The sequence below is a fragment of the Rhodnius prolixus genome, unplaced genomic scaffold (genome assembly GCF_049639745.1).
Source record: "Rhodnius prolixus isolate KJV_2025 unplaced genomic scaffold, Rpr scaffold_19, whole genome shotgun sequence".
NCBI lineage: Eukaryota > Metazoa > Arthropoda > Insecta > Hemiptera > Reduviidae > Rhodnius > Rhodnius prolixus.
The window spans coordinates 90,459-103,343 of NW_027411584.1; the positions used below are offsets into that span (position 1 = coordinate 90,459).

A 12,885-nucleotide genomic window follows, 5' to 3' on the forward strand; every position below is an offset into this window, starting at 1 on the left:
AAAGGCAGATACTATTTTTTAGTGCCGCCATATTATGAAAACATGGTGAACTTGGGAAGTTTAAAATAACCTGTACTATTAGAACTTCCCATCACAAATCTGCTCTACAGTGACTGTGTACAGTTTGTGGTATTTTTTCTTTTTCCACGGCCATTTCGTGCTTTTTAGGCAGAAAAATTTGTGAGTTGATCCTTTTTATATTACTTTTAAAACATGCCTATCAGTGGATATGATACACATGATGATGGACCTGGATTTGTTGGCATAAGGTTTTGTCAAGAGTGGTATGTAGGATTTGATTTGTTTTTTAATTACAAGAACTAATGTGTTTTTTTAATACTTATTAGAGAAATTCGTGGATGCCATTACCAACTTTACTATGTTCTTTAGTTTAATTATGCTCTTATTTTCTGATCCAATGTTCTTGGATATCTTGATTTCTTAATGCATGAACTATTTTTTATGTATGAGTAACCTCATTATTAGCAGAAGAAACGCATAGCCAATTCCAGTTATACATCTTTGAATAATATCTCCGAGCAATATCTTGACACAAATGTGAAAAGTTTTTTTCATTTATGTGAATGTGATAATATTAGTACGATATTGGGCTTAAATTGTTATTTTTCTTTCCTATGTAAAGTGTTAGACAGTTATTATTTACAAAAAAGAAAAAGGAGGCTGTACTCATCGTTTATAATTAAATTTTTTCATTGTTTCTTCCGTTGCAGCAATAACATGCTTTACCCTAAAGAAGATAAAGAAAACAAAGTATTATTATATGCTGTAAGTAAAGAAACTTAATCAAATATATTTTCGCTCATGAAATTTTGCTTCCTAAATTAGTCTTTTACTAAATTTCCGGCTGAAGTTGCTACCCTGTCAGTGTAACACAAAAAAAAAAAAAATATATTTATTTATATGTAATCTATTACCACATAATTTTTATTATTATTGAATTAAAATTATTACATTAAAGTTTTATTTTAAATTTTTAGTGTAGAAATTGTGATTACAAACAGTTAGCAGATAGTAACTGCATCTATGTCAACAAAATTATGCACGAAATTGAGTAAGTAAATCAGTTATAAGGATAATATTTTAATTTAATCCCAAATTTAGATATATTGTTTCATGACTTTTTTTTTTTAGCGAGTTAACTCATATAGTATCAGATGTCATATCAGACCCAACTTTGCCGCGAACTGAACAGCATCCTTGTCCGAAATGTAATCACCGAGAGGCAGTATTCTTTCAGGCACAAACAAGAAGAGCTGAAGTAAGTGTTAATATAATTAAATCAGATTCCAAATTTCAACTTCATATTTTGAAACACACATAAATAAGCGTACGAAGAAAGTTGATTTTAACCTTCCAATTAAAGGCAGTAAATGATTCTGCTACGTTAACAATTCTAATCCTGTACTGCCAGTTTTAATGCTTTGAAAACCTATAAATTATTTTCGCTACATCTTCTGCGTAAAATAGTAGGATTTGTTCTGTTTTCTCCTAATATTCGTGATTAGTTCTCTCTTTGGAAATATATGAAATCCCTATTTAAGAATGAAGTCAACTTCAATGAACCAATGAATTGCTTTATTAGAACTTGGCCCAGTAATTGGCACTGCCATCAATGCTCTAGCTCGTTTATTAGGTAATAGATTCCGTTTTGGAGAATTGTTTTCCATCCTCCTCAGTTTAATTATTAAGACTGGTTTGATAGATTTGTTGAATAATTCAGTATCATTATTGTTCTTTCTCGAGCCCTTTATCTAACTTTGCTAGAATTACACAAATATTGTTGTCTTTAAAGTCGCATGAATACTCTTCATTCTTGACAACTCTTTGGTACTTGACTAATGAATTATAAAATTATTATAGTACTATTCCCGTCCTGAGCTCTCCAGTAGCGAGGTAACTGATGTTTACGCAGTCAGTATCTTGCATTTAATCTTTTCATGTAGGTTTTTTAAATATATCCGCTGTCTTCCACAGTCTTATTACTGTTCTAAGAGCATTTTCCGCCCCTTATACTTTTCCATTTTCTCTAATAAAAGCTTTAAGGGGTCATCTTATGCTTCGCAAACTGTTATTATGGTAGGAGGAGGGACTAAATACCTCTTTTTTTTTTGCAGTTGATGTGCAAATTGTCTTACATTGAGAGTATAGAATCATAACTTAACATGCAAACAATATTCTGTAATTGATTTTAGACAATTCTGTTTTTTTATATAGGAAGAAATGCGACTGTACTACGTCTGCACGAATCAACATTGCACCCATCGATGGACAGAATAAATTACAAAGATGGCTATTTTTTTTCCGATTCCTCAGGTGATTTTCTTTTGTAAACATATATCTTAAGATTGTAAGTTTTTTAATGCAAATGTAATATTTTTTTTCTCTCTTTTGATTATATAAGGCTGTAAAGTAATAATTTTTTCTTAGAGGTTAACATTGCCTCTTGCAGCAAATACACTAAATGTTGAAAGCTTATGTTTTCAATCCCTTCATAGATCTTTCTCGTTTTATGATACATGAAAAAAAAAAAATGTATTTGAGAGGAATTGTTCAACTAAAAATTGCTGTTATTATGTTACATCTTTCTCAATAATATATTCAGATTATTAAAGGTAAAATGAAATAAAAGCATATAAGAACAGTGTATATTTTATAAATTATTATTAAATTTACTTTAGTTATTATTAAATTCTTAATATTGATATGTAACACATAGCAAATGCATTGGTTTTCATTTTTTTATGCTTTATTTTACGCCAAAATACTGAATTTTTAACTTAAAATATATACATATATTCCATTTATTTATTATTTGTATAAACTAAATAGAACAAAAATTGAGCACATTAAATAAAAGTTAACACAATAATAGAAATTATTATTATATTGTCATTTACTTAAAAATATTATTTTAAAATCATTTAGATATTTTTTTTTTGTGTATTTTTAAAAGTAAAAAAAAAATGATATGTATTTATATGTAGATGAAATTTATTTTTTGAATTGATTGTTCCATTTTGTTTTCGTTTTTTTGGTCTCTCTTGATTGTTTATTTTAGTCTGTCGACGATTTTATAAGATTAAGCAAATATAAAAAGAAATCTCTTAACAATTTTTTTTTTTTAAATTTAAACTAAACTGGCAATTCAAAATAAATATTTATAAAGCGTGATTGGAACTAAAGAGTTTTTCTTTAAGTTTTATGTACACGTACTAAGATAAAATTGATTTTAGAAGTTTAACTCTAATTTAAAAAAATCAGGTGAACAATTTCACTCGAAGTTCTCTTACTCTCATCATTATGAAATAATAACTTAATTTAAATAAAAAATAAAAAAAATAGCGTTTAGATTTGCAGTTTTTAAATAAACTTTTTTTTGCAAGTTATTTTCTGGAAATCTTAGATTCCGGTTGTCAAATTATTAAAATATTTATATATTTTATATATATGCCTAACAATATAGCAGCTTTCTCTAATAAAACGGAAAGCTTTCACGTTAAGCTTTTAGTTTTTGAGATATTCTTGTTCACACGCTCAGATATATGTACAGACAAAAATTTAAAAAAACAAATTATTTTTCGTGTTCACAAATTTTTAAAATATAAGATTTTCGGTGAAAATGCAATCACCGTAATGTGATATATCTCCAACTCTTCATCATCAATAAATAAATAAAAATTAGTCTCACTTGACTGGTTATTATCATAAGCTGAAATCAAATCAAAATTTCATGAACTATGTCCAAAAAAAATCCTATATCATTAAGCGAATTTATATTATTTTTTGGTTTTAAACTACTTATTAAATAATTACAACTACATTAATTTAGACCTACACAAACAAAAATAGCAGGCAAGCTTATTCCACATCAAATTATTATTTTTAATTTTTATTGGCAAGAAATATCACACTTTATTTAAACAAAAAAAATTCTTGATTGGAGTAAAGGAAAAAATATATTTGAAAAATCCTACAAAAAAAAAAATAATAATAATATAACAAATATTTATGATAAATTGTTATGATAAAAGTTTTTTGCCAATTATTTTTTTGGTAAAGATTTGAAAAAAAATCAGTTGATTCTCTAACGCCTTAGCAATTTAAACAAATTTCTTTCTTAGAAAATTTTGTTATCCTAAAGATGTTTGAATATGGCTATATTTTTCAAATTCATGTATCGGCAAGATTGTTATTTAAAGTGTTGGAATGTTAGTGAAGATAAAAAAATGTTAACAGTTTTACGTTTAACAATTACATGGATATTACTAATGGAATGAATTAAAGAAAAGAGAATCACTTTGGTGAACAAGGAAAAATTTAATTTAACTCATTATCTCTAGCTTTTATTATTTTAACTTTTGTAAACGATGTTTTTGTAGGGGATTATTTAACTCAGACAAAATAAGGGAAGAAAGGTAAAAAACAATAGAATTTAGTTTAATTATTGATGTAGTTTATAGTTGTATTTTATTTTTTGTTAGGGGACAACACTACACTTTCCTATAGAGCCCACAAGTCTTAAGTTCTTTCGAGAAGTTCCAGGACGAAAAGGGGAGCCGTCAGTGGAATAACCGCTCTAGATATTCAATGCCTTACTCTAGTTTTTCAAAAAAAAAAAAATCCCTCTCTCATTAATTTAAAGTAACTGGACAGATGCTAAGTAAATATACGCTTTCACGTCTGGAAAATTTACTCTCTCACCGAGAATACCCAGAATAAGAGGGAAGCTGGGGACAACCATTCCCTGAGCCAACACAAACTCATTTCTAAATATTCAGATGGCTTTTTAATATTAAGGGAACCAAGCTCCCTAGAGAAGAAAGGAGAGCCGGTGTTCGGATTTCCGGCACCCCCAGAATGTCAGAAGATAACATCTAAACTACAGGATTCTCGATGTTCTACTCAAACATTTTCCAGAGATATCTAGGTACTTTACATATTATTATTATTATTAAAGGGCTCATGCAAAAGAATTTTTTTGAAAACAATTCAGCCATAAATGTAGAAAACACTATAAGCACGGGATAGCTTTCCAAAGCAACTAAAGTTTAAGAATTTAAACATGAGCATACATTAAAGCTTTATTTTGATTAAAGCTTCTTTATAATTACAATTTCATTTAAATTATAGTTAAATAGAAAATTATCTTTAACAAACAAGGAATAAATTATGGTTTTGAACCTAACAAAATCTCTTTGGCATATAATATACATAAAACACCAAAATAAAATATATTAAATGTAAAAAAAAAACTATATAAAAATAAATAAAATCATTAATATACAAAAAATAAAATAATACTGACAACACAAACCACAAATGAGTGAAAAATATATACATAGCTAAACTTATAACATTTATTATAATTTTGCAATATATGTATATATAATCTAAAATATCTTGAAGTAATATTTAACGCAAAAATTTAACTACAAGATTCCATTAAAAGTATATAATCTACAATTTTCGTTTAAACTTCTTACATGAGAAAGAAAAAAAAGATGATTTATTGAAAGCATAAAAAAGTATCATAGATTTTAAAAATTTCTTTTGTTTTTTCAAGGATAATTGTACATGCTAGTATTTTACTCAGTGGTCCCGTTGTTTAATGATAACAGGGGTGACATTTCAGTTTTTCAATGGTCCAAAGTGACTTTTTCAATAGATAAAACTTAAAGCAATCAAAGAGGTGTAGTACAGCAAATTAACAAATGTAATTTGCTTTATTTCTGAAGTATTTCTCCGAAGTAACAATAACAAAAACATTTAAATTTAAAATAAAAATAACAATTATAAACTTGAACAAAACTTTTTTTTTTTGTTGTTGTTTTAGTTAACCAGTAAAGTGAGAAGCACTATAATCAAGATTAAGAATAAGGTAACCTTAAAATGAAGAAAATACCTTCTTAGAGTAAATGATTGCGAAGAATTGAGAAGCTATCTTTAATTTTTAACGGGAGGACCTAGACATAAGATGTATGGTAAGTACGGAAACCGTCTCTTGCAAGAGGAGCGAACCGTATGGTTCCAACGCCCATAACTTTAGTAATAATTGCCGATCTAAAACCAACTACGTCGGCTAGGTAGTTTTGTCACAAATATACACGCTTTAATTCCAAGTAATGACTTGGAACTGGTATTGGGCGTTGAAAGGCTTAATATTTGGGATTGGGCTAGGACAGTGTGCCACAGTTTTCCAGCGGAGGTAGTGGCTGTTACTGTGGCAAGCAGATCTTTAAAAAAAAAATTAAGTCCGGAGGATTTCTTTCGAAAAGCAAGTCCTAAGTCTTAAGGCTTAATAAAATCAATTCTAGGCTAATTTGGTACTGAGTGCAGTCCGCTCACCGAGATTAGCAGCTCTAATATACAGAGTATATACAGGTTTGTGAGTGGAATTGGTTTGGGCAATGGAATTGGCATGAGAAGAGTCTGACGAACTTTTTATGGATCTAGATTTAGGTGGCGGATGAATTCAGAAAAATGCGACGTTTTAGGTCTAGTTGGTAGCTGTGTTTGTAGATTTAGCTCACTGAGGGAAGAAACAACTCTTTACGGGGTAGGGAAGTAAGAGGGAGGTACCTCAAGTTGGAATTTTCACCAAACGTTTCCACTGAGTGGAAAAGATGGAGTTGCAGACGCCTTGGCGAGTATTGGGGTAGCTGTTATGCTCTAAAACAATGCTTAATAGGCGCATTGTTACTACAGATCCGATTCCATTGGGTTACATTCACATTGGCCCCACTTTGCCCCTCCCATTTCAGATTCAAATTTCATCTTGTTGTACATTTGTATAAAACCAAACAAATAAAAACAAATTTGCTATAAGATCTAAAGTAGCTAGAAAATTATGAATTCTAATTTATAAAGCAAAAGTACCACTATACTCAAAAATTCAAAACTTACGTTACTTAAGAAATTTCAAGCAAAAATGTTTATACTGTATACATATTTCTCACATTAAATTTTGTCAATGTAGGTAAGCTTAAAAAGTATGAAAATACTACTTTTAAATTTGTAATAGAAACACACAATGATCAATAAATATTTGTGTGGTTGTGTTCTGTGATAAACTTATTTTTAGTCCACGGCAACATACTAAGAACCTCGCAGAAAAAGTAGGTTCCTAATATATTTAAAAAAATAATCCGAAAGCGTTTTAACAAAAACTTTTATAGCGCAAAATATATGAAAATAATACCATTTTTTAGTTCTTTTTTTTTTTTTTGATGGAAGAGTAATTCGAGGATGAATGATTTTTGGTTTATTAATTCAGTAATAGGACTATATAATTGAATTTTTTTTTTCACTAGATTTTCTTTTTTATATATGTATTAATGTTATGTACAAATATCAATTCTTTCCTGTTTCTGTGTTAAAAAATATTAAACAGAATGAGCATTAAGTGTAGTTCTAACGGATGCAACGCCGCTATAGCAAGGAAGGCGACAAACCTGACTCATTATAAGCTTATGTATGGGTACACTTCCTCTTGCTCCTTGTTCAATAGTTGTTTCGTCGTTGGCTATCGCTTCAAGCTGATCGTATAGAATCGCCAAAACAAATATACCAAATAGACTGCTCTCCATTACTAAGATTATACAATGTATTCTAGAAAATTAGAAAAAAAAAGTAATTACTATTACTGGAAGGTGTTTATATATTATAGTTACAGTCCTGTGTTTATTCTATTGTATTTCACTAGGGATTCAAGTATTGAGATTTCCTAAATCCTCATAAGCAGGAATAGAAATGGTCGTTAGGTAAAAAGTACATGAAGGATACAAATTTAAAAGCCTCCTCAGTCTATTTTTTGCGAAAATAAGTTGATGATGCCATCCAAGTGGAAGTGTAATGATAAATACCTTATCATTCATGGAAAGTACCGTCCATAGGTGGTACATAGGCGATTTTGCCCAACGAAATTGTTGTTCTTAACGCCCAGCCTTTTAATTATCCTATGAATGCTTTGCTAGTTAGTTTTAGACCACTACTTTCTTTTAGTCATACAAAATTTAATATTGTTTTGAATATTTTGGTGTCTGGCACATTGAACATTAGTTGGTAAACTAATCGCCCCTGTTTTTCTTTAATTAGAATTAAAAAGGAGTAATTAAGCTACCCGAGTTTTCTCCTACATCCTGAGCAAGCACGTACGTGCCTTCTACTTGGATCTGGAATCGAATAATCGCTATAAATTTTTCTTTTTTTTTTGTCAGGAAAAGATGATGATTTTGTTAGCACAATATCTTCGAAATCCGTGTGAAGGACTTAAATGAATTGATACTTCAACAGAGGAAAACCTATACTTTAGGCTTAGGAGCCTTTAAATATATTAAGCACTAATGACAGAATAATACTCTTTTTTACAGCATACCACCAAGGAGTTAAAACTGATACTGTTGAAATCTTTAACATGGTAAAGTTAAAACAAAATTATGATACTTATAATTAAAAAACTTACATTCTGGATTGTTTAACTGTTATTTCATTACTGCATCCAGGGCATGCTTGGACCCAAGACATTATCACTAAAATTAATGCATAAGCCGAAAGTATGCCGACACAAACTAGGAACTGTATAAAGAATTTTTGGTTCCTTTCTCCAACGCAATTATTTATCCTATAAATTCAGAAAAAAAAATTATATAATCACCCAATTGAATAAATACAATGAAAGTAGAGGGAAAGAATGAATAAAAATACCACGGACAGTGATGGTCCATTCGTCGTATACATCTTTTACAGATGCGACAGTGATGTGCTCTCGGAGGTCTGTAGGTTTCACATCGTGTGCATACTGTCCAATCTTCGTGTTGAATAAGTGTAGCGTCGGATCCTGTTTAAATAATATTACATGTTTTTTAATTATATATAGTTAATATGTAGTTTACTCTTGTTTTATATTAGTTTCTGGAAATTTTTTAAATTAAAACGCACAATGGCTGTCCCTTTAAAGCCTAAACTTCTACCTTAATTTCCGTAATTGTGGTGGTGTCACAAAGTGATAACAGCAGTTAGATTTTAGAGTTAGATCCTGGCTACTTAGGTTTGTATCCATACGGGAGGGCCTCTTGATAGTAGTTGAGCGAGCAGGACCGAAAAATTGAAGTCGATATTCCGATCAGATTGATATAACAGACTGCGTATATGGCTAAAAAAAGGATTTCATGTGGATATGATGGAACCTACCCGAACAATCGCTAGGGTAGGTATTTCATACACCCCAAAGAAATAGAACTGGTTATGTAATTGGAGAGAGATGATTTGATAGCATTATATCTTGTAAGTTTCTCTATCCTGTGATATTTACTTTAGGCAAAGTTTCATTTTGGAAGGTAACAATGCCTGTCGATTTCTGGAGCAGAAACAAATAACTAGTAAGCAGTGCCAGTTTCCATATCTAAATCCTGTTTCAGATTCAGGGACCATTATTCGGTCAGCACGGTATCCTAAAACCTTAGTTAAGCACGAAGAAACCCTGAATGAAGAGTGGTCTAATCTATCTCAAGATTACGTCACTACAAAGTGAGAATAAAGGATAAGAAGAACTTTGTTAATCACATTTTAGTAAAGTTTGAATTAGTTACTTAAAACTTCAAGAATTGCAAGAAAAAGAAAGTAAGAGTTATTTGGGATATATTTCGAGAATTTGTTTCATGTCTTGTACAATTCAATCATTAACTAACATTGATGTTAAAACTATCTCCTGTTAATTAAATTAAATTAATTAAACCAGTAACAAACCTGAATGAAAATCAGAGAAATCCATTCTACTTTGCGGCAAAGGAACTGCACCAGGATCCGAACACATTGCTCTTAAATGTGAAAATGATACCAAAAATATCACTGTGTTGAAAAGGACTGCATGAAAAGGTGCCCATAAACTGAAATATTAAAAGAGAATCTAACTAATGTAATATTTGAATATCAACATAGCCCCTTGAACCTGCAAGTAAAATAAGTTTCAAATACCTGTCCTGCATAGTCTGCAAGATAACCCATCTTACGACAACATAATCTGCATAAAACACTGCAACATAAGTCAATACAATACATATAAGTCCACAAGGATCCTTCACAAAGAATGACATTTCTTTATTACTACAAACAGATCACCCCATAACTTCAGTATTCGAACTTTCACAACACGCATTCACATATTGAATTAAGAGACAGCTGTTTGCTATGTTTCCCTCCAACTTTTGAATTTCATTTTTCTTTTAGTTTGTTTATCCATTTATTACATTGGCAACTTAATCTAAGGGGACGAAGTTTGTTAAAAGTTTTGGTGAAATAAATTTTACGACAATAAAGTAAACATTTATTTTCAATATCATTATTTATTTTATTATTGCTTAGCAACAGTTCTCATTGAATTAATAAAATACTTAGCAACGTAACCTTACAACTGCTAATTTAGTTCTCGATTCTTGTGGACAGTCAGACGAAATGGAGGAAGAAGAAGAAGAAACAACCAAAAGTGTTATTAGTCCAAAGGAAATATCCATGAAAGGAGAGCAAACGGACTCCGATGAAGAGCAAACTGATGTAATGAACGAGCAAGTGTTATTTGGTGAAGATTCAATGTACATGGGGCAAAAGCAAATATACTTGGGTGAAGAAGAAATATCTACGGGCGAAGGAGGGTATAAGAAAGTAGCTTGTGGTGAAGAGGCAGTTGAAGAAAAAGATTATATACAGAAAATTAAAATTTCACTAGATTTAAACGAATTGCAAAAAAGAATGTCAATTTTGAAAAGTTTTCTTAAAAATTTCAAGAAAGACTATGAGAAATATGACCAACCATATCATCCAAAATTGGAAGAGCTAAGTATTTCTTTAGAAGCACTAGAAGACAAAGAAGCAGAATCAGAACTGGCTGGTGAAGAAGGAGAAGATGTAAAAGATGAGGAGATGATGGTACTCGTTGAAGACATGTTAGATGATGATTGGTTGATTAAGCCGAAAGTACTGACACCTAAACAAGTCCAAAAGTTAATCAAGATATTGAAGGAAATTATTGCACAAATTAAAAGTGAATTGGGATTACTTTTAGAACCTTCAAAGGCTACTATAACTTCACTAGGATTATGTAGAGGGGAATTAGGCAGAAAAAAGAGAGAAGAATTTGCAAAGGAACTAGAGGAAGAAAGAATGATGGAAGAAGATGGAAGTCTCGAAGATGAAACGATTTACTTTGGAGATGAAAAAGAAGCTAAAGATAGAAAACAAACGAAAAAACGTCTTTTAAAAGATTATATAAATGCATTTTTTGATGATCTCATGTATAAAAAATTGAAACATCATCGTGAAAATAGTGAAACAGATTTTGGTTTTGATCAAAACAACGAAGGTAATCGAGAAGCTTACGTACAAGATATATTTGGCGAAACTATTCCAATGGATGAGGTAATTAGAAATGAATTACTGAGAAGAATTGAAGTGGTAAAGCAAAAATACGGGAAAGATTTGTACTTAGATGATCAAACCGAGACTTCAGAAGAAGAAGAATATTATGTTGAAAGTAAAGAGGAGATATTTGAAAGAAAATCAGCTATCGAACAAGAAGAAATAGAAGAGGAAGAAAGTTTTAAAAAAGCCAGTGTTGAACCTGAAGATCGTATTTGCGAGAGAATCTTTCTATCCTTTGAAATAGAAGTAGTACCACCTTTAAAACCATTTCCATATTTAAGCAAGAATTGTTCTATGAATGCGAAAAACTTTGCTATATAGTATCCTTTCATTTAATATTTTATAGTTTATCTTGTAAATAATTTAGTCATTCTCTTTATTATTTTTTATCAATGATCCATCATACCTACGTGCTGCTGAATCATTATAAGTGAGAGTAAAATAGTAAGCATAATCCTGATATAAAATTTTCGACATTACAAATAAAGATAGATGAAAATGTGAAATCGATCAAAATGAAAGAAAATAGCTTGTTATGTCTGATGAAATAATTGTTATTGATTGCCCCACCATGAGTTCAGTACCTTATCTGTTCCAGAATTCTAGCTTGTCCTTTTCTGTAATATCGCATATTCAATCTTCGTATGTACTTGTGATTGCCTTAGAACTTTCTTTATCCTCGTCTGAGAGAGTTGGTTGACTTATTGTCTTTGCTTATAAATCTTTTTCAAAGTTGAACAGTGTATTATATTGAAGTATTATATAAAAGAGGGTTTTATTATTTAAAAAAGTGATAGAATAAATTCTCTAAAACGATTTTTTAGCATAATATGAAATTCTTGAACAGTTGTTAATATAATTTCTTGAGGAATCTTGAGTTTTGGCCTGCCTATAAACGAAAAATCTTTACGGCAATGTTTCCAGCTATATTTAGTTCATCTTCGGGGCTACCAATCGAAAATGAGGGGTCTGGGTGTTTAAAAATTATCATGCAACTATGACATTATTCACAATTGTGTTGTGAATTCATTTAAACTGAAACCTTAACATTTTCCTCAGTCATTGTTTTGGTTTTGATCCTAAGAAGCCATACAATCTTGGCGAAATAGACGATGTTCATCTTGTCTTCCAGAGTGGAAATTTTGTCCATTTTTTCAATACAGATACGAGAAAAATTCGCTCTTTACCAAGTATTGGTGGAAACGCCGTTGGTTCAATTGCCGTAAGCATATTTAGTTTATTTTATTGCTAGTCTTAGTACACTAAAAAAAAAAAAAATTGTGGAACAATTACACTTTTATCTCTTGAAAGATCCAAGGGGTCAATTTCTAGAGCAGGCTAACTGGAGGATATAACTGGACTTTGCCACTACCAGATTTGAAAAAATCATCAATCTTGCATCTCTCTAACTTTTGGATGAGTGATAGGAAAAAGAGCTATCCTTCAAACATC

The 12,885-nt window shown here is 30.4% G+C and overlaps 3 protein-coding genes across 6 annotated transcripts in view; 2 read left to right on the forward strand and 1 right to left on the reverse strand.

The window, feature by feature from the left end:
- The first annotated feature begins 59 nt into the window (after window positions 1-59).
- Window positions 60-2,505, forward strand: Polr2I (RNA polymerase II subunit RpII15). Its single transcript, XM_074116574.1, has 5 exons — window positions 60-284; window positions 732-786; window positions 999-1,072; window positions 1,153-1,279; window positions 2,236-2,505. The coding sequence occupies exons 1-5, from the start codon at window positions 214-216 to the stop codon at window positions 2,296-2,298; spliced, it is 390 nt and encodes a 129-aa protein (XP_073972675.1). The 5' UTR covers window positions 60-213; the 3' UTR covers window positions 2,299-2,505.
- Window positions 2,506-2,652: 147 nt separating this feature from the next.
- On the reverse strand, window positions 2,653-10,293 carry LOC141448296 (palmitoyltransferase ZDHHC7-like). The gene is made up of 5 exons (XM_074116572.1): window positions 9,994-10,293; window positions 9,766-9,905; window positions 8,725-8,857; window positions 8,483-8,641; window positions 2,653-7,629 (listed from the first exon to the last, which is right to left on the reverse strand). The coding sequence occupies exons 1-5, from the start codon at window positions 10,110-10,112 to the stop codon at window positions 7,404-7,406; spliced, it is 777 nt and encodes a 258-aa protein (XP_073972673.1). The 5' UTR covers window positions 10,113-10,293; the 3' UTR covers window positions 2,653-7,403.
- Window positions 10,294-10,346: 53 nt separating this feature from the next.
- The window catches only part of LOC141448292 (uncharacterized), a 45,348-nt gene continuing 42,809 nt past the window's right edge, over window positions 10,347-12,885 (forward strand). For all 4 annotated transcript variants that reach the window (XM_074116563.1, XM_074116564.1, XM_074116565.1 and 1 more), the window contains exons 1-2: window positions 10,347-11,753; window positions 12,493-12,655. In XM_074116563.1, coding sequence (XP_073972664.1) covers window positions 10,471-11,753; window positions 12,493-12,655 — 1,446 coding nt within the window. In that variant the 5' untranslated portion in view covers window positions 10,347-10,470. The remainder of the gene's footprint in view (window positions 11,754-12,492; window positions 12,656-12,885) is intronic.